At 30.2% G+C, this 18,939-nt stretch overlaps 1 protein-coding gene across 1 annotated transcript; it reads right to left on the bottom strand.

The window, feature by feature from the left end:
- Window positions 1-264: 264 nt before the first annotated feature.
- Window positions 265-14,904, bottom strand: LOC126836935 (neuropeptide CCHamide-1 receptor-like). Its single transcript, XM_050570657.1, has 4 exons — window positions 14,839-14,904; window positions 8,431-8,737; window positions 3,353-3,808; window positions 265-860 (listed from the first exon to the last, which is right to left on the bottom strand). Exons 2-4 carry the CDS (start codon window positions 8,704-8,706, stop codon window positions 387-389), a joined length of 1,206 nt encoding a protein of 401 aa, XP_050426614.1. The 5' UTR covers window positions 8,707-8,737; window positions 14,839-14,904; the 3' UTR covers window positions 265-386.
- Window positions 14,905-18,939: the final 4,035 nt, after the last annotated feature.

The raw sequence follows: 18,939 nt of genomic DNA, 5'->3' as shown, positions 1-18,939 counted from the left end.
TCGATGTACATTTTTGAGACATTACACAGCAAATATTTAAAGAGAAAAATGAAGGGTTAGGTGAGGTTAGGTTAGGTTTGGTTAGGTTAGGTTAGGTTAGGTTAGGTTAGGTTAGGTTGTGGGTGTGTGGAGCACCCACAACAAAGTTGTAAAATTTATTTAATAATAAATGGCATCGGAAAACTGGGGGGAAGTAATGCCTCAACAGGCGAGTACCTCCCCAGTTTTCTATGGATGCAGATAAAAAAAAAAAAAAAGGTTAGGTTAGGTTAGGTTAGGTTAGGTCTCCTGCCATTAATAAATCCTTCTGTATATAAATATGAATTTTGGAAAAACACAAAATGTACATGGCCAATGCGTTGGATCTAATCACAAAGTTTTCACAGTCATATGGTTGTGGTTGCTGGATTGCCACCGTTGTCGTTGACCGTGTAAATCACAGCATCGGTTTTCTTCAGCGTTATCATGTGCACCGCTGCTATGGTGGACGACTCGGTGGCTTTCAATTCTCGGCCTTGGGCTCCGTTTTTTTTGCTGGCGAAAACGTTGGACTCCATCGCCGTGCTCTTCGAGGGCATCGGGCACCACCACCAAAACAGTAATTTGTCGAAATGTTTGCGAAACGTGTGACTTACTATGTACAGCGCGATGGGATTGATACAGGAGTTGAAGAAGCCCATGCAGAAGCCCACAATGCGCAGCACGTGCCAGAAGGTGTTGTACTCCTCGGCCGACCCGGGGTTGTTGTAAAACCAAAGCATGAAAACGTGATGGGGCAAAAAGCAAATGGCGAACATCCAGGCAAACGCCAACACGGTTTTGGCCACTTTTTTCCGGGCGCGCACTTGACGCATTTGGCCCTAAAACAATAGTCAAGCACAATATGTTAGATCAATACAAACCACAAAGTAACCTCAGACTTTCCTCTCAAGTAAAATATGCACTGGATCACTCGTGTCACATTATCATTATAACATTATCTTATCTCATCATCTCTTATCACCCAGTTACCTCTTATCTCCATAGATAACAAAATAATTGATAGGACATAGTCTCGAATTGTTATCTTCAGAAATAAAATGGCAGCGTAAAGGGATATCAATTTTACTGTACATACTTTATTGAGTACTTATATACTTGATTTTGATTGGCTCCCTTTACGCGGACATATTGCTTTTTGTACAATAACCTTGTATATTTCAACCGTGATTAATACAATAACTGTGTTATTATTTATTGGTTAATTGCTTAATATTTTTATACTTTAATCAATTATAATTATTTATTATTATGTAAATGTATGTGAAAATAAAGGACCCCGTATAACCTTAAAAATATTATCACTTGGTTCTCTTATCATGCACCTCTTATCAGTTATCCAGCAATTACCGGTTTCCCCTTATCTCCACACCTTGCATATAGGAATAACATTATACTGATATAATAATTATGTTTCAAATAATTGCCTAATGTTAATTTATCATTCATACACAACAATTTCAATTGTCTATCATTTTCCACCACTTACAATTAAACTCCATTAGGAAATATACTGTTTTGTATATTTTGAACGGCAACAGTTTTTTAAAAAAAGATATGTATTGTTTATTTTTTTTTTACAGACTATATTTTACGACTATAGTATAATATTAGTATTAGTTATGACGAATGAAATGCGCGCCATCAGGAAAATGACAAACACAAAAGTTTGCATTAAGCGAATTGCAAAAGTGACGGAGACGTAGTGCTCGTAATGTATATTTTCAATTGTTTCCAGCCAAAAAAAAATTAGTATGTAAATGAGTCCCTTAAGGTAGAAGAACGTTATCTTGACATCAACAAATGACAATCTCCGTTGCCCAACATTTTTGTTGGTTGAATTTTTATCAAAATAATAATTATGAGTATACTTTATGAATAAAATTAATTTCCAAAACTCGGGTTTATCTGCAAAGGGTATGATTTTTTTTTCAAATAAAATTTTAAAATAAAAATTCCCAACAACTACATTTAAGTAGAAGTCCTGCTCGTAAACTGTGTTTGTATTCAAATTGTGTTTTTGTAATTCAACTTGCGCAAAATCGTTATCTAAATGGATAACGATTTTAAAAGTACAAGTTGGTTAAAAAATATATAACGCGTGTACTCAATATAATATTATCTAAAAAACAATAAAATATAGAATTGTTTTTACAAGTCAACAATCGTTAAAAAAATGGGTGGTGACATAGCCGATTCAGATAAGGCGACAGTATAACAAGTAATAATGAGTTTTCCACAAACCAAAGTTTTCTGATTGTTTCTTTTTTTATACTTGTTATTTTTTTTTATTGACCACTATTAGTTTTCAAAACGATATTTCGGATAAAAGTATATAATCGGCGCCATGCACTAAAAATAAGTAACTTAAGTGAATAAAATGTATGATTTTTACCTAATAAGAAAGGTTTGCTGTAATATATATTAAACCGAATTTCAAAAACCTAGCTCAGTATTTTAACTTAAATGTTATTGATATTATTAATGCTAATGGTTAATGTTATTGACCAGTACGTTCCTAGCATTGTACTCATTTACTCAATTGATTTACTCGGTTCGTTTAATATTATTCACTTATTTATTTATTTTCTTGATTTATGCATTTACAACAAAGTCTAAGCACATTTGTACGCAAGTTGTTATCTCAAGCTCCATCTCCAACTCTATCTTAATCTCCACCTCCACCTCCACCTTCAACTCTAGCTTCAGTTTTTGACATGAATGTGTATTATAGGAAATCTTGTCCGTCACGTTTTGAACGACATGTTAAGTGTCACAGTGCTGACGTCATTACGATTATGGAGGAGGATTATAGAGGAATTATGGAGGAGGAGTACGTAGGTGAATTAATGTTAGGAATAATGGAAGAGCATGAAGGAGTATTAAGGAATTATGGAGGAGGATCTTGAAGGGAATATGGAAGATTATGGAGGAGTAAAGAGGTGAATTAATAGAGATAGTTGATTAGAGATTAGACATCAAAGTTACTAGATTGCTGGACATATCCATGTATTGATGTTTCTGCATTAAGTGTGGATGCTCTCAACTTCTTTTGATGGAATGGAAGTGAAGGGGAAGGAAAGATGACGGGACTTGTAGGCTTGTCGATGTGGTGGGAATGAGATGGTGATAAGGGCGAATCGATAATATTTGGATAACTGACAAGAGACGGAAAATCACCTGATCATAAGATATTTTCATAAGCCAATGTATTTTGCTTTTGAAGATTTGTCATTCAAGTTCCTCCTGACAAATAAACTTAGGCTGAACTGGATCTCGGCCCAAAGCAAGTTAAGAAGGACCTCGTACTTACCTGAAGTTCGCCGGGCATGTTCTTTGTGGTCTTCACCAGGTGACGGGCGATCATGATGTAGAAACATGCGATCACGGTGAGCGGCACGGCGTAATAGACCAGGAACTTGACCAGCACCATTACCCTAGGGTACACGGGGCCCAGTTCTTCCGGGTACGGGTAACAGGCCTCGAACAGGGTGACGTTGTGCACCCGGAATTGTCGGATGTACGAGAACACGGCATCCGGCGTGGCGCACGCTATTGCCAGCGCCCAGATGGCCACGGCCACGGTCACGGTGAACCTGGTGGCAAATCGACCGCCCATCGAAGCGTGTAGTTTGCGCATCGGATTGACGATGGCGAAGTAACGGTCGGCACTCAGCGCGGTCAGTGTGAACACCGACACACCGGTGGACACGTCCTTGGCCACCTCGGAAAGCTTGCAGACGACCAGACCGTACGGCCAAGACGGCACCTGAAACAAACAATGAGTACCTACCGTTAATAAGATAATCAGGCGGTTTCACCAACTGTTGTTAACTACGCTCTTAACACAATGTTGGTTAACAATTCATTTGAATTTAACATCTGGTTAAATGAAATAAGTTTCACCATATTAACGTCATTATTATTGCTAAATTATATTTGTCAAGTTACCAAAATTTTACTTGAGTTACCAAAGCGGTTACCTCGATTCCAACGTTCTCATTGGTTATTAAGATATGTAATAACTGATAAGTGATTGTATTATTTAATTTGTCAGTTTTTTATTATTTGGCATTTTATTTTACTTTCTTTTAACGTTTCGGGTTATAAAAATAATTTATATATATAATTGTTTAGATAGTCTATACCTTTCTAAAAGAAGTTTGTCATCAAGGTTATTAAAATATTTGTTTCTATTTTGAAGGCCTAAAATAAAAGTAGGTAGTGATAAGAATTATTTCCATTGTTATACTCAAGACAGGCAAGACATGTTAATATTATCTAAATTATAAAATACAATAAATTATGATATTTGAACCTATAATGTAATCCTGTGCCATTCCTTTTATTTAAAACAATTTCTGAACTCTAATGATACAAATATTTTATATATAAGTACTACAATACATTTTAACATGTCGATTAACTTTTAAACAAGCCGATTTCGGGTGATTAATTTTACAATCGTTTAAACAATGTGTTAAGGCTAACAAATCTCGACGAAATCCAATTTTCACTAACGAATTGTTAAATATAATTAACAATAGGTTAAATTCTTAACAAATGTTGGTGAAACCGGCAGATAACTGCAACTAGGTTCTTTTAGTTTCTATTTTATTAGAAAGAGCTTTAAGTTCTCCTTAAATACAAGTAGTCCTAAAAAAGTAAAAAAATACTACAATCAAAATATAAATGGTGAATGTTGGATTAATAAAATAAAAGTTAAGAGTGCACACTTTGTGCAAATACATCAATACATGGATATGCCCTGCAATCTAGTAGCTCTAATCCACTATCTATATTAATTCACCTCCATTATCCTCCTCTACATAAAGTTCCTATTATTTTAAATATGTAATCAAATTTTTTCTACGATTATTATTCAGTCAATAATAGACAAAATGCCTAGTTGTATTTAGATGAAAAACCTTTGCCAAATCACTGCCAAGGTTGCTGTGCTAGTCCGAAAAATAAATAAATTACCAAAAAAAAAGAGTCTAATTACTGAGCTGATAATTACACATCACAGTTAAATCTTTAAGTTAAGATTTTGCAAAAATTAGACTAAACTAACTTCTTAATAAAAAGGATAGGTTAGGTTAGACAGTTTCGGGGATTACCAGGAATTTAATTAAAAGAGAGTTCGGAGATTGATGGATTTTTTTGTGGTTTACTAGGCTGGAATTAAAAACTTTTACTTAATAGATATTTGATTGTTGTTTTTTATACGCTCTATTAGATCTAACGGAATGCCAACAATAATCTGTTTGTAATTAGTTTGTAAAATGAGGAAATGTTATAATTATTATATCGTAAGAAATTAAAGTACTAAAAAGTTACACAACTTTTAAACCTCTTAGATATGCACAGCCAAAAAACATTTAGTTAAACGATATTAAAGCTTCGGTACGGTTAAGCGATTATCTTTAAGTTAAGCATAATCATTTCTGTTGTTATACCTTTTCCATCTCTAAACGGGTTTGTAATTTTTTAAATAAAACTTAAAATGTAGTAACAAAAAACACTGTGTGTCTTACAACAAAAAGTGGTACAATGGGAAAATACAATTTTTTTTACTTAAATAATAATCTAGTGGTAAGCTTTATATCGAAATCATGATAATGTGCTTAGATATTTAGAGTTGCTATAAGACTAAATTTTAAGGATATATAGTCAGAAACAAAATCAAAATATATCATAAGTATTTACCCCGTTTTCTTTATTTCATATTTTTGGTAGTAGTTTTCGAACATTGTTTGTCTGTATAATTAACTTTAATTTCTAGTCCTAATTAGTTTTGTCGTTTGACATATTCAGCCGATTTCACCAACATTTGTTAACAATTTAACTTATTGTTAATTATATTTAACAATTAGTTAGGGAAAATTGGATTTCTTCGAGATTTGTTAGCCTTAACACATTGTTAAATTAATCACCCGAAATCGGCTTGTTAAAAAGTTAATCGGCATGTTAAAATGTATTGTAGTTCCTATATATAATATTTATGTTATTAAAGATCAAAAATTGTTTTATAATTTTTGTCGACTGAGTATACTAGTAATATATAATAATGAATTACACATTAGATGAGGAACTTTCTTTATATTAAGTATTTAAAGAACAATAGAAAAGTAACTTCGATAACCCTTTATTAGGTAATCAGAAGTTATTTTATGTAGGTCGATTAGGTAAAAAGGAATGACACTGACTTACATTATATGTTCAAGTACCATAATTTATTGTATTTTGTAATTTAGATAATATTATTATGTCTTGCCTGTCTTGAGTATAACAATGGAAATAATTCTTATCATTACCTACTTTTATTTCAGGCCTTCAAAAAAGAAAAAATATTTTAATAACCTTGATGACAAACTTCTTTTAGTAAGGTATAGACTATCTAAGCAATTATATATAAATTATTTATAAAAACCGAAACGTTGAATGAAAGTAAAATAAAATGCCAAATAATAACAAACTGACAAATCAAATAATACAATTACTTATCAGTTATCACATATCTTATTAACCAATGAGTACGCTTGAATCGAGGTAACCGCTTTGGTAACCCAAATAACATTTTGGTAACTTGACAAATATAATTTAACAATAATAATGTTAATATGGTGAAACTTATTTCTTTTAACCAGTTGTTAAATTTAAATGAATTGTTAACTAACATTGTGTTAAGAGCGTATTTAACAATAGTTGGTGCAACCGGCTGATTATATTTTAGCCACACCAAAACCACTTTGAATTTACAATGGGTTTAATAAATCTAAAATTTATGTTAAAATTGAAAATTAAACACAAGGCAAAAAAGAAAAAGAAATTAAAGGTAATGAAAATAGACCTAGAGAGGTTCCCGGACGTCGCTCAAAGTACACACAGGTTTGAATAGGCTATAATAATATGTATTCATAAATTATTCAGAGGATTTGAAAAAAATAATGTCACCGCTCATATGAATAATGTATATATTTTCTAAAAAGAATAAATGTATACTAGCGTTTTTATTTGAAAAACTTTTTGTATCACTCGAGTCTAGTCGCTTTGGTTTGTTGATGAACTTGCTCAGAGGTCAAAGTTTAAGAACATCACGGTTATTTTCAACAGGTTAAAAAAAAAAAAAAATAATACTAAATTATAGTAAAAGTACGACCAAAACCGTCTTGTTTTGTTCGCGGAAGTCTCAGAATTTTGGAGATGACCGTGGTTTAATATTGTTTTTTAAGTGTCACTAAAATGGACACTATGACTAGTGCAGGTAAAATTGAGCAGTTAATAGCTGACCAAAAAAAAAAAAAAAATTAACTAATATATTATAACGAAAAACGTTGGTAGCCATCTCTATAATGGTTTAATTGAAAAATAGTAATAATAATTACTTAACCGGCAAAGACTCGTAATTGCAAAACTAATAAAAGTACACTAATGGTATTGCTGTCTGATATTTCATGTGTAAAGCGTAAACGTGCGTTATCTTAACTATTGTTAAAACAACATTTTTTTTTTAGACATCAATAATTATTTAGTTCAGTCTAGTTTACAACCTCATAAAATTTCCAATTATTTATCTTTGGTGGTGTTTTCCTGTATCAACTTATGACATTTAAACGGTAAAGTATGTAATATTTATTTCACATACATATTTTTTAAATTCAGAAAATTCCACTGAAAATGTTGATTGGTCAACATTTAGTTTTAAATAATTACTTTTAATGTTATTCAAATTCAAATTTCTCCTCCTCCCGTCTGGATAGCCAAAAAATCTGATCTGATAATAATTAGATGTGACTCGAAGCTATTTTTATCTTATCCATTTGATTAAAACGTGTAAAGTTGACACTTTTTTAATTTTTTTATATTATATTTTTGATTTTGAAGCTACAATATTCGAAGTGAACTCGTTGGAAAGGTGATGGAAACATTTCAAAAAAGCATGTGTGGAAATATATTTTTTAAAAATATTTAGCCCTTTCAGTTAGGTTAGGCAAAACTTGTTATTTTTAAATATTATTTCTGTGATAACGGTTAAACTTAATAGAAAAACATGTGTATTATTCGATGAAAATATAAATGTAGTATTGCATGTTGCATTATTGTAAGTATTAGAAAAAAAATTCTTTAAATTTGATTCGTGACCGAAAGGTAGAATTGTTAATTAACAATTTAGCCAATAATAAATCAAGTATTTTTTGTCATCTTTCCAACGAGCCCATTACAAACATATTATAGTGAAAAGAAAAAAAAATATATCTCGAATGGACAAAACAGTTTTGTGGCACCTGTTGAAGTTTTGATTTTTTTTTACTCTAAGTTAAAGATTTTTTGGGAAAACCGAAAGAAAACAAATGTTTTCGGTCAAATTGAAAACAAATAAACACTTACCGTATAAACAGTGGAAGTGAACGGAACGCTGGTGGCAATCACCAGCAGGTCGCCAAGGGCTAAGCTCAGGATGTACATGTTGGGCACATTTCTCATGTGTTTGTGCCGTACAAAAATCATAACCAGCGTGCCGTTTCCGATGGTGCCGATGACGAAAATAAGGGCAAACAGAACGGGCACGATATAAGTCTCAGGCCTGTTCTCGTAGCTATAATCGTAGTCGTCCAACTGCAACGTGGTGTTGGCACTGGCGTTTGTCACGAGCGATAAATTCATGTTATGCACAATGGTAGTTCTCAAATCGCATCTGAAAAACACAATCGATACTGTCGATAAAACCGCATTAGCGGGCGTAATTAGCCGCAATGTTGGCATTCGCAAGGGTTTTGGGCTTTGTTGGCTAACGGTTGTGGGTACACCGTACAAACGTTTTCACTAAATGGCAATGTTTTTAACCTGAGGATGAACTAAGACAACCCTGAGATTTTTAGCTAGATAATTTTTTCTGTACATCCGTTTACCCGTTCGATCGGTTTGTATTTAATCTTTTAATGGATTTATTTACTCGTTTACTCGACTTTTTACTCGTTTACTCAATTTGTTTACTAGATGTATTTACTCACTTATTAGATTTATACATCCGTTTTCATGATCTGCTCGATCAACATTCACTCGTTAATTCCATATAATAATTGCTCCTTTACTAGATTTATTATCGAACTACTAGATTTATTTACTCACCAACTAGATTTGTTCATTCATATCCATGTTGTACTCGATTTATATTAACTCGTTTATTCGATGTGATATTTTTACTCGTTTACTCGATTTGTTTATGCAATTCATTTAGTCATATACACGATTTGTTTGATCGTTTACTCGATTGAATAACTAATTTACTAGATTTATTCGTCCATTTGCATGATCTGCTCGGTTTATATTTACTCGTTTATTCGATGTAATATTTTTACTCGTTTACTCGATTTGTTTGCTCAGTTTATTTGGTCACATACACGATTTTTTGCTCGTTTACTCGATTTATTAAGGAATTACTAAATTTATTTACTCACTAACTAGATTTATTCATCCATTAACATGATTTACTCGATTCATATTTACTCGTTTGCTCAAATTTTTCATTGTTTACTCGATTTATGTACTCGATTTGTTTATTCGACTTTTTCACTCGTTTACTCGATTTATTTACTAATATATTCGATTTTTTTACTCACTTATTAGTTTTATAACAACATCCATTTGCTCGATCTACTCGATTTATATTTACTCGATTTATTAATGAATTACTAGATTTATTTACTCACTTAATACATTTACTCATCCATTTACACGATTTATATTTATTTGCTCGTTTGTTCGATATGTTTCCTCGTTTAATTGAATTTTTCACTTTTTTTATTTATTTATTTACTTGGTTGTTTACTCGTTTTTTTCACAAATGTGTATTCGATATATATACTCGATTTAATGCTCAAACTTAAAAGCATTTTTATGCTTTAAAATTTTACAACTTTTTTGACACAGACAAGTTTTATGGTTTTAAGGTCAATCGAAAGAAGTGTAAATAATATAGATGAGAGAGATGGGAGGAAACATAAGGGGTGTTGAAATAGTGATAAGTATGAATGGTATGGTGGTGAAGAGTAATCGATAATTAATGGACACCTGATGAGAGTTTATCGATAAAAGACGGAAATAGACAGAAAGTGACCTTCGAAGGAAAGGTTGTAGATATCTATCGGTGGATGAAACTTGTCCGAATTAATTGGAAACGTCTAAAAGATTTCAAACTAGAAACGGATTAGCTGCTTGCGGCCTGAAATAGAATTTCGTTGATTTTTTAATGGAATTCGGCCGGTAATCAGAACCAAACCAGATATATTATTTTAGTTACTTTATCACTTTCTTTGACCTCTTATCACATCACGGGTAAGCCGGGTAGTATGTTAAAATAATGTAAATCCGAGTTGTTCTTACATAAAATAACCATTTGTTTTCTTGTTCACCCTTGTAAGTAATATAGTTTAGTTAAATTTCGTTTGGACTTTTTTGAATGTTCATCCAGGTGAGATTTTATTTGTTTAAAAAAAAAAAACACCCAGCTTTTCTTGACCCTAACTAATACCATGGAAAATAAATTTAAATATTGTTAACCGTATTAATTTAGTTAGGTCTATTTACAAACAGTTATCATTTTAGAAAAACCAAAATGTAATTTATGTTCTTTAAAAATCCGATGAAAACATTTTTATTAATTTTATTATACAACATATTGTACCAAATATTTACCTTCGTTTTTTATATTATTTTCCAGGGCGCTTTTAACTTATGAAACTCAGATGAGAACGTATATAATATATTTAATTAAATTTTTGAAAGAATAATATTATGCTTAGGACGAGATGAACGACGATGGAAGTGTTATTTTTATCTGCGCGCACTAGATTAAAAAATAATTATTCAAACTGACTATCGACCCGTCAATATTTTCAGAAATTTATTTTGTAATATTAAATATAGAAAACAAAACATAAGTGTTGTAATGTTGGTAACATTTCCCATCAAATACCGACCAAAACGTTTGGACCTCGTATTCTTATGAAATATGTATTTATCGATAAATATTAATATACAAATCTAGTAATGCTGCAAATTCAGAACCCAACCAAACACATTCATATGAATATGTATGATAACCAAAATACAACATAATGTTTGCTATGGTTGGGAATTGTAACACAAACCGTACCTACCCCCACACATCTTGTTTAAGTAAATATACTTTAACGTTTATGCGCGGTTCTACCCCCCCCCCACCCCTTATAACTCATAAATATGTTTCCCTCGGGTAAAGTTATACAGTATGTGAAGATATTTGTAATAGGTTGTCAAGAACAAATAACACGTGCACAAAAAGCAAAAAAAAAAATTAATGTTTTTATGGTTATACCCGTGAAAAAAAATTCCGTGCTAAGAATCTATTATGTAATTCACACGGATACGACGGTGTTTACTGCTACCCATAATATAGGGTGGTAGCTGTATTATACATCCGAAAATGGGGAAAAACCTTTTACAATAGATAGACTATAGTAAATATTCAATCACTTTCGTCGTAAAATATAATATTAATATAGGTAAAGTTCACCTGAACTTCTTATTGGGTCTAACACATTTTGAAAGAAAAGATTTCAAATCCTAATGGCGCCAGAATTGTTTTAAAAATACTTAGTAAACGGTTAACCGTTTTAGACCTTTTTGTTTTTTTTTTACCACTGCACGTACAGCCATCACAAATATGCTCTTCTTTTTATTTCATATTCTATTAATGCGTTGACAACAATTCATCCAACCAATTGGGATGAACAATTATGAAAAAGTACCCAAAGCACGGGACGTGTCAGGTCATGTGTACAAGAAAACATATAATGTAATCAACATCAAAAACCATAGGGGAATGTCCTTTTTAATAGACTCTAAAACCATACCGGGACTATATAACAGGCTGGTTTTATGACAAGAAAATCTACAGTAGATCAAACATACACATATAAAATAATAAAATATTTTAAAAACCCTAAACCACTAAAAATGATACACTAGCGTTTGATAGCAATGCTATCATCATCAGCGCTCACAATAATAGGTTAGAGATAAAAATAGAGATTAAAGATAAGAGATAAAAGATTATAGATTATCACAGATATATATAACAAACTAAAGTGCTAACTGTACATGCCACCATTAGAGAAGATTGAAGCAGCCACTTTCCGCCATCTTGGTGGGAATTAGAACCTTATCACATGAAAATATGCTTATAACAATATAATCAGTTCGGTTGATAACGCAGAATCACAGATATATATATATATTTTTTTTTATACACACACACAAATCCCACCAGAATGGCGGACCGTCGGCTTCAATTCTTATCGCTAGTTAGCAATCTAGTTAATTATATATATCTTTGGAGATTATAGATAAGAGGTTAGAGATAAGATATGGTCCAGCTAGATGCTGATATGCACCAGGTGGAGGTAAGAAGGGGGGAGGTTAAAAATTAGAGATTAGAGACAATAGATAAGATATTAGAGATAAGTAATTAGAGTTGTTATTCATTTAGAGATGGTCCAGCTGGTTGCTGGCGGTGAGATTTATTGGTTATTATTTTACATTTACCATAATATAAAATGTAGTAAACTAATCAACATTTAGAGTGGAATATCAGTTTTTCAAAACAAGACAACAATAGAAACTAATAAAAATATTTTGTTGTACATTTCATAATATAATGTATGTTTATTTATATTATTATAAAAAAAACCTGTTTAAAAAAAAAAAAAAGGAAATAATTTTTGAAATTCTTTAGTTATAAAAAACTTGAATTACTTTTTTGAGATTTCAAATTTTTTCATCCCCACGAAACAACGTTGAAACATCAATCATCGTTTCTGCAAAACAATATAACGCTTAAAGCGTAACCCAACAACAAACCATAAAATCATTGTATTTGCATTTTCAAATCGTATAACATTTCACACTTTTCCGGTTTTACTAATTTAGCTCTCTATTTTATTTTACCCAACTGTCATGGTTTTTAGTTTTAAACAAAAATAGTGTAACATTTTGTATTGTTTCCGTTGTACAAATAATAATGGATCGATAGCTTGCATAATCCCTATTAACTATTATTTATGCTACCTAATATTATTCATTAACAATTTCTACACTTGACAGGTGGGATATGGGCTTGTTAGTGACAAGGCCGTTCGCTAAACAACCATTTATAACCCAAAATCTAATTTTGAATTAATCATCTATTTTGAGTGGATCTAAGGGGATTAAAGCGGGCGGTTGGCGAGGAGTATTATATTAAGGCAAAATTTAAGAGAAAGCATTTTTTTAAATAAATTTCCACCGAGTCAATTTATTTTCAAGTCAATTTGCATAAACCTCTGGGCATTATCATTAACTTACCTATACAATTTCAGTTCAACGAGTAAAATTCATTTTGGTCGTAAAAAAATGCTTTCACTGTGAAAAAAAAACACCGGTTGGTACTAAAAAAATATAAGACTTTGACGGCCTCTTTACTAGGTTTTGTTGAAAACTTATTTTTTTTTTTTAAAATTCAGTTTTTTTTATAAGTAAATTGATAAAAAAAATATTTTAATGCAGTGCATTACATTAAAAAAGCAAAATCGTTATTATCAACATAACCTAGAAAAGTAGGCCAAGAAGCTGTATATATTTATATAAATGAAATCAAAATATCCTAAGTAACTAAAATGTTGTCATGCCTATTTGCTTTTAATCCTCTTAAGTAGTTCTAGAGAGAAACATTTAACGTACCGATCACAAATTATGTTAACCGACTATGTTTTCAAATGGACAAAAATCACTCATCAAAGATGATAATGTTATTAACCAATAAAGATTTGTTTATCACTCAATTTATTTAAAGAAACCTAAATTTTAGGTTTTTTTCAGCAAAACTTAAACCAATAATACCTAATTAAAAAATATCTATACATTTAATAAATATGAAAATTTCTATTACAATAACTGTCAATAATTGGTTTATTATTTCAGACAACTACACCATTTCTGAATTTACATACCTATAGCCTATAGGTAAACCTCTAGGGAACTATATATAGATATACTAGATACGACTCGGCGCGGTAAAACTTTTTTTTTTAAATGGTCCAATTAATTGGAAATTTGTATGGAAATTGAACAAACAAAATGTACTGTCGATACTTAAAAAAAAACCTTCCCCTAAAAGGGGTGGAAACTCTTTCTTTACTTCTCATTTATCAGCAAATTTTCGAGACTTCAAATCTAAAAAATTATTAGACTTAAGATAGATTAAGTGTTCTTTAGTCAAACTTTTGTTGGTATGAAAAACCAAAAAAGGGGGAAAATTACACTTTGACCGTAGTGAGTTTCTAGATTTCTATAATTGAATTGACATATCAACAGTCAAAATGGTTTCTGAAAAGAAAGACATTTTTAAATGAAAAACGGCTTCCTACACAAAATAAATTAAAGTAGGTAGCCAAAGAACTCGGATCACTTTGCGTAGTTGAATTTGACCAACTTAAGTAGTCTACGTTTTCTCCAGCTTTTTTGTGTAAAATAAGCCACTTTTGACTTTTACTCATAGAATAAATTATACAAAATAAAAACAATACCTCAATTAACATGAATTTATTAAAACAATTGTTTTCTTAAATGTTCCCTATACAAAACATTGATGCAGTCCTCATTAAGAGAGCCACTATCATGATAACATGTTCGAAAAGAGTTTTTTTATTTTTATATAAATGGTGAACAATAAATTGGAAACTGTCAAAATAAATATAAATATTTTTTTTAAATACTCACTTGTAAAAACGTTGCCGTCCGAAAATTTACAATAATAATAATAATAACCGTCAACTGGTGTGAGGACTATTTTTTTAACACATAAAACGTTTTTTTTTTTTTTAATAGCGACAACGCAACGACAACGGTACTGTTTGCGAATCCCTTGACGTTAACTTACTGTCTGATGATGTGCTGTTCGGCCAAAGGGATGATCGCGCGCAGAGAACTTTTGTTGCCGAAAACTTCCGAGCGCTTCCGGTAAGCATCGCGGTAACTTCAGTAAGTACACAGCCAATTGAATAGGAGACATTTTTTTCACAATCGTGTTTTATTCTAAAACATTAACGGTACACTAAATATTTAATATATACTCACAGTCGGTTTCACAAACTGTTATTAAACACACTCTTAACCTTATGTTAGTTAAAAATTAATTTAAATTTAACATTAGGTTAAATTAATTAAGTCACACTATAACATAATCAGCCGGTTTCACAAACTACTGTTAAATACGCTCTTAACACAATGTTAGTTAACAATTCATTTAAATTTAACATCTGGTTAAAAAAAATAAGTTTCACCATGTTAAAATTAATATTGTTAAATTATATTTGTCAAGTTACCAACATTTTACTTGGGTTACCAAAGCGGTTATCTCGATTACAACGTTCTCATTGGTTATTAAGATATTAAGATGGTTATTAAGTACTACAATACATTTTAACAAACCAATTAACATTTCAACAAGCTGGTTTCGGCTGATAAACCTAACAATTGTTTTAACAACGTGTAGTTAACAATTAAAAGAAATAAGTTTCACCATAACATCGTTATTTTGAAATTATATTTGTCAAGTTACCAAAATTTTACTTGGGTTACCAAAGCGGTTACCTCGATTACAACGTTCTCATTAGTTATTAAGTTATGCGATAACTGATAAGTGATTGTATTATTTGATTTGTCAGTTTGTTATTATTTGATATTTTATTTTACTTTCTTTTAACGTTTCGGTTTATAAAAATAATTTATATATAATTGTTTAATATATTGTTTAGATAGTCTGTTATAATAATGCAAGGCTGTGTCATTCCTTTTTACCTAATCTACCTACATAAAATAACTTCTGCTTACCTTATAAAGAATTATCAAAGTTACTTTTCTATTGTTCTTTAAATACTCGATATAAAGAAAGTTTCTCATCAAATGTGTAATTCATTATTATATATTACTAGTATACTCAGTCGACAAAAATTATAAAACAACTTTTGAACTCTAATAATATAAATATTATATAAGTACTACAATACATTTTAACAAGCCAATTTCGGGTGATTAATTTAACAATCGTTTTAACAAACGATTAAGGCTAACAAATCTCGATGAAACCCAATTTTCACTCTTTGGTAAATTTAATTAACAATAAGTTAAATCCTTCAAATGTTGGTGAATTCGGCTGTCAACTAGTGTGTTAACATAATCAATTAATTCACACATTTTAGTATGATGTTCACCACCTGTACCTCAGGGGTTAGCAAGGGACAATGTAAATGTTTTCCATAAATAAGTTAGTCCGCTAAAATAAAAATAAAACATGCTTTATACACTGTAAAAAATAATTAAATAAACCGGCACAGCGTGGTCGAGGCATTTAAGGAAAACGCTTCGATGCAAATTTGTAAAAAATGTGTGTACAATTGTATTTCATTTAGTATTAGGGTGAATACGATTTGTTAACTAAAAAAAAAAGGGTAGTCTACAGATTTTTAAGAAAATTACATAATATGGATCTACCTTTAGCCCTAAACCACACTAAAAAAATGATAAAAAGAAAAATTCCCCCCCTCTTTCTGATAAAAAGAGAGAATGTATTACTTTTAGCATTGGCGTCAAGCTGAGTAAGTAGTCATTAAAGTAATGTTTTTTTTTTGTAATTACTTATTACAATAGTTTCCCAGTCGGCGGACATGATAAAATATTACCAGAAACTCTTTTTAACATTTCAAAAATTTTAACATCACTTTTTGGAATGTTTTGCAAGTCTTATTTACAAAATAATTGTAAAACATCAAATTTCTTTGACTAAAAAGTTATTACAAAATATTTAAATATGTTTAAAATGTTTAAAAAAATGACCGATATCATTTTTGTGAAAATAATTTATTTTTTTGTTATTTTGGGTTGTACTTAAACATTTTATATAATGATCAACAATTATTTAGGTATTTTATTTGAAATATTTTACTATTTATTCAAATATATATTTTGTTGTTGTCAAGTGACAGGTAGAATTAACATATTTTTTTAAAACTTTTATTAAATGTAGGTTTCAATTAATTAGATCATATTTTAGAAGATGGACATTTCTTAAAACTTAATTATTTAGTTGCCTGGGCAACATTTACATATTTTAATTATTTAATGAAAGATTTATAATATTAATCTTCGACGTTTACCTAATGTTTTATTTAAATGGAAATTGAATTAGTTCTACCTTTATATTATTATTATTAATAATATATATTTTTATATGTATCATTTGTGTACAATATACTTTATTTGTATATTACTCTAAACATTTGTTGTTTTTTTTTTTTTGTTAAATTCACTTAGAACAATATTAGCATTTTTTCTAACAACGTCTAAAACTAAAACTCATTAATAAAGTGTTAATGCTATATATTACATTATACATGTATTTGTACAACAAAACCTTTCTGTATGCATAATATATTTTTAAAATTCAAGTGCAATACTATTGTTTTATAGTACAAACGAAAATCTATCAAAAAAATTGAAGAAATTAAAAGAATGTTTATTGGATCTGTTTTTAATATGTAAGTTCACAGCCGGTTTCATCAACATCATTTGCAAAAACTCACATTAAAGGTTCAAATATCATAATTTATTGTATTTTGCAATTTAGATAATATTATTATGTCTTGCCTGATATGAGTATATAAATGAAAATAATTCTTATCACTATCTACTTTTATTTTAAGACTTCTAAATAAAAAAAATATTTTTATGACAAACTTTTTTTAGAAAGGTATAGAAACAATGTGTTAAAACTTTATATATAAATTATTTATAAAAACCGAAACGTTAAAAGAAAGTAAAATAAAATGCCAAATAATAACAAACTGACAAATTAATTAATACAATCACTTATCAGTTATCACATATCTTATCAACCAATGAGAACGTTGGAATCGAGGTAACCGCTTTGGTAACCCAACTAACGTTTGATAACTTAACAAATAAAATTTAACAATAATAATGTTATGGTGAAACTTAATTCTTTTAATTGTTACCTAACATTGTGTTTAGAGTGTATTTAACAATAGTTGGTGAAACCGGCTGACAGAATGTTAAATGTGTATTATGATATAAAATGGACAATGCGCTATTAAAGTAAATGCTGAACATTTAGATAGCATTTTTGAAATGACCTTAGGATATTGTACCGACCGCAAAACGCCATTTTACCTGTTGTATACTATTTTCGTTTGCGAAGATAAGGAAACGTTTAAATCAAAAGATTTTTTTGCTTATGACAGAATAATACAGCTTCCTCTCTAGAATACCGTCGTTACTCGGCCAGTTTATTATATTATTATATAATACAAATAAGTAAAGCATACAGAGGGAGGATAATCAAAACATAAATCATTATTTGTGTCAAAAATAATTATACCACGACATAATAATATAATATATCATGTACAATATTATGATATACCTACACCTTATTTTTTTTTGTCGGTTCAGCCTTGAATAGTGTTCTCGTTTCTTGTCAGAACACCGTTGATTTTATTAGGGTGTTACAATGAGATTTAATTTAAATTTAATAACATAGAAATAAATAATAACGGATGCCGAATGATAGTCAAAAAACTCATTGCCGGCACAACAGCCGTTTAAGAAGCATTTTATAAATGCAAAACAAGACACTCAGACTTTTTCAGAAACCCTGTAAAAAACATCTCATACAAATTGTAGTGTTTTATCTTGTCTCGACACTTTGTGATACTTGGTTGATAGTTGTTGACAAGTTATTAAATGATCTATAATATACCCAATTAATAATATGACTATTGTGTAAACAACGAACCTTCGAGT

This window comes from Adelges cooleyi, unplaced genomic scaffold (assembly GCF_023614345.1).
Source record: "Adelges cooleyi isolate 19-005CV unplaced genomic scaffold, UGA_ACOO_1.1 ACOO_flye_CR_arks_rails_tigmint_CR_PRNA_10, whole genome shotgun sequence".
Classification (NCBI taxonomy): domain Eukaryota; kingdom Metazoa; phylum Arthropoda; class Insecta; order Hemiptera; family Adelgidae; genus Adelges; species Adelges cooleyi.
Note: the sequence above shows the minus strand (reverse complement) of the source record. Positions and strands in the feature narration are given on the sequence as shown.

What these genes read in the sequence shown, in the direction of transcription:
- LOC126836935 (XM_050570657.1), bottom strand. Translation starts at nt 8,706, where the DNA reads ATGAATTTATCGCTCGTGACAAACGCCAGTGCCAACACCACGTTGCAG. An exon ending in TCACTTCCACTGTTTATACG is followed by an intron (nt 3,809 to 8,430) that starts GTAAGTGTTTAT and finishes TGTTTGTTTCAG; the next exon opens with GTGCCGTCTTGGCCGTACGG. An exon ending in ACATGCCCGGCGAACTTCAG is followed by an intron (nt 861 to 3,352) that starts GTAAGTACGAGG and finishes CTATTGTTTTAG; the next exon opens with GGCCAAATGCGTCAAGTGCG.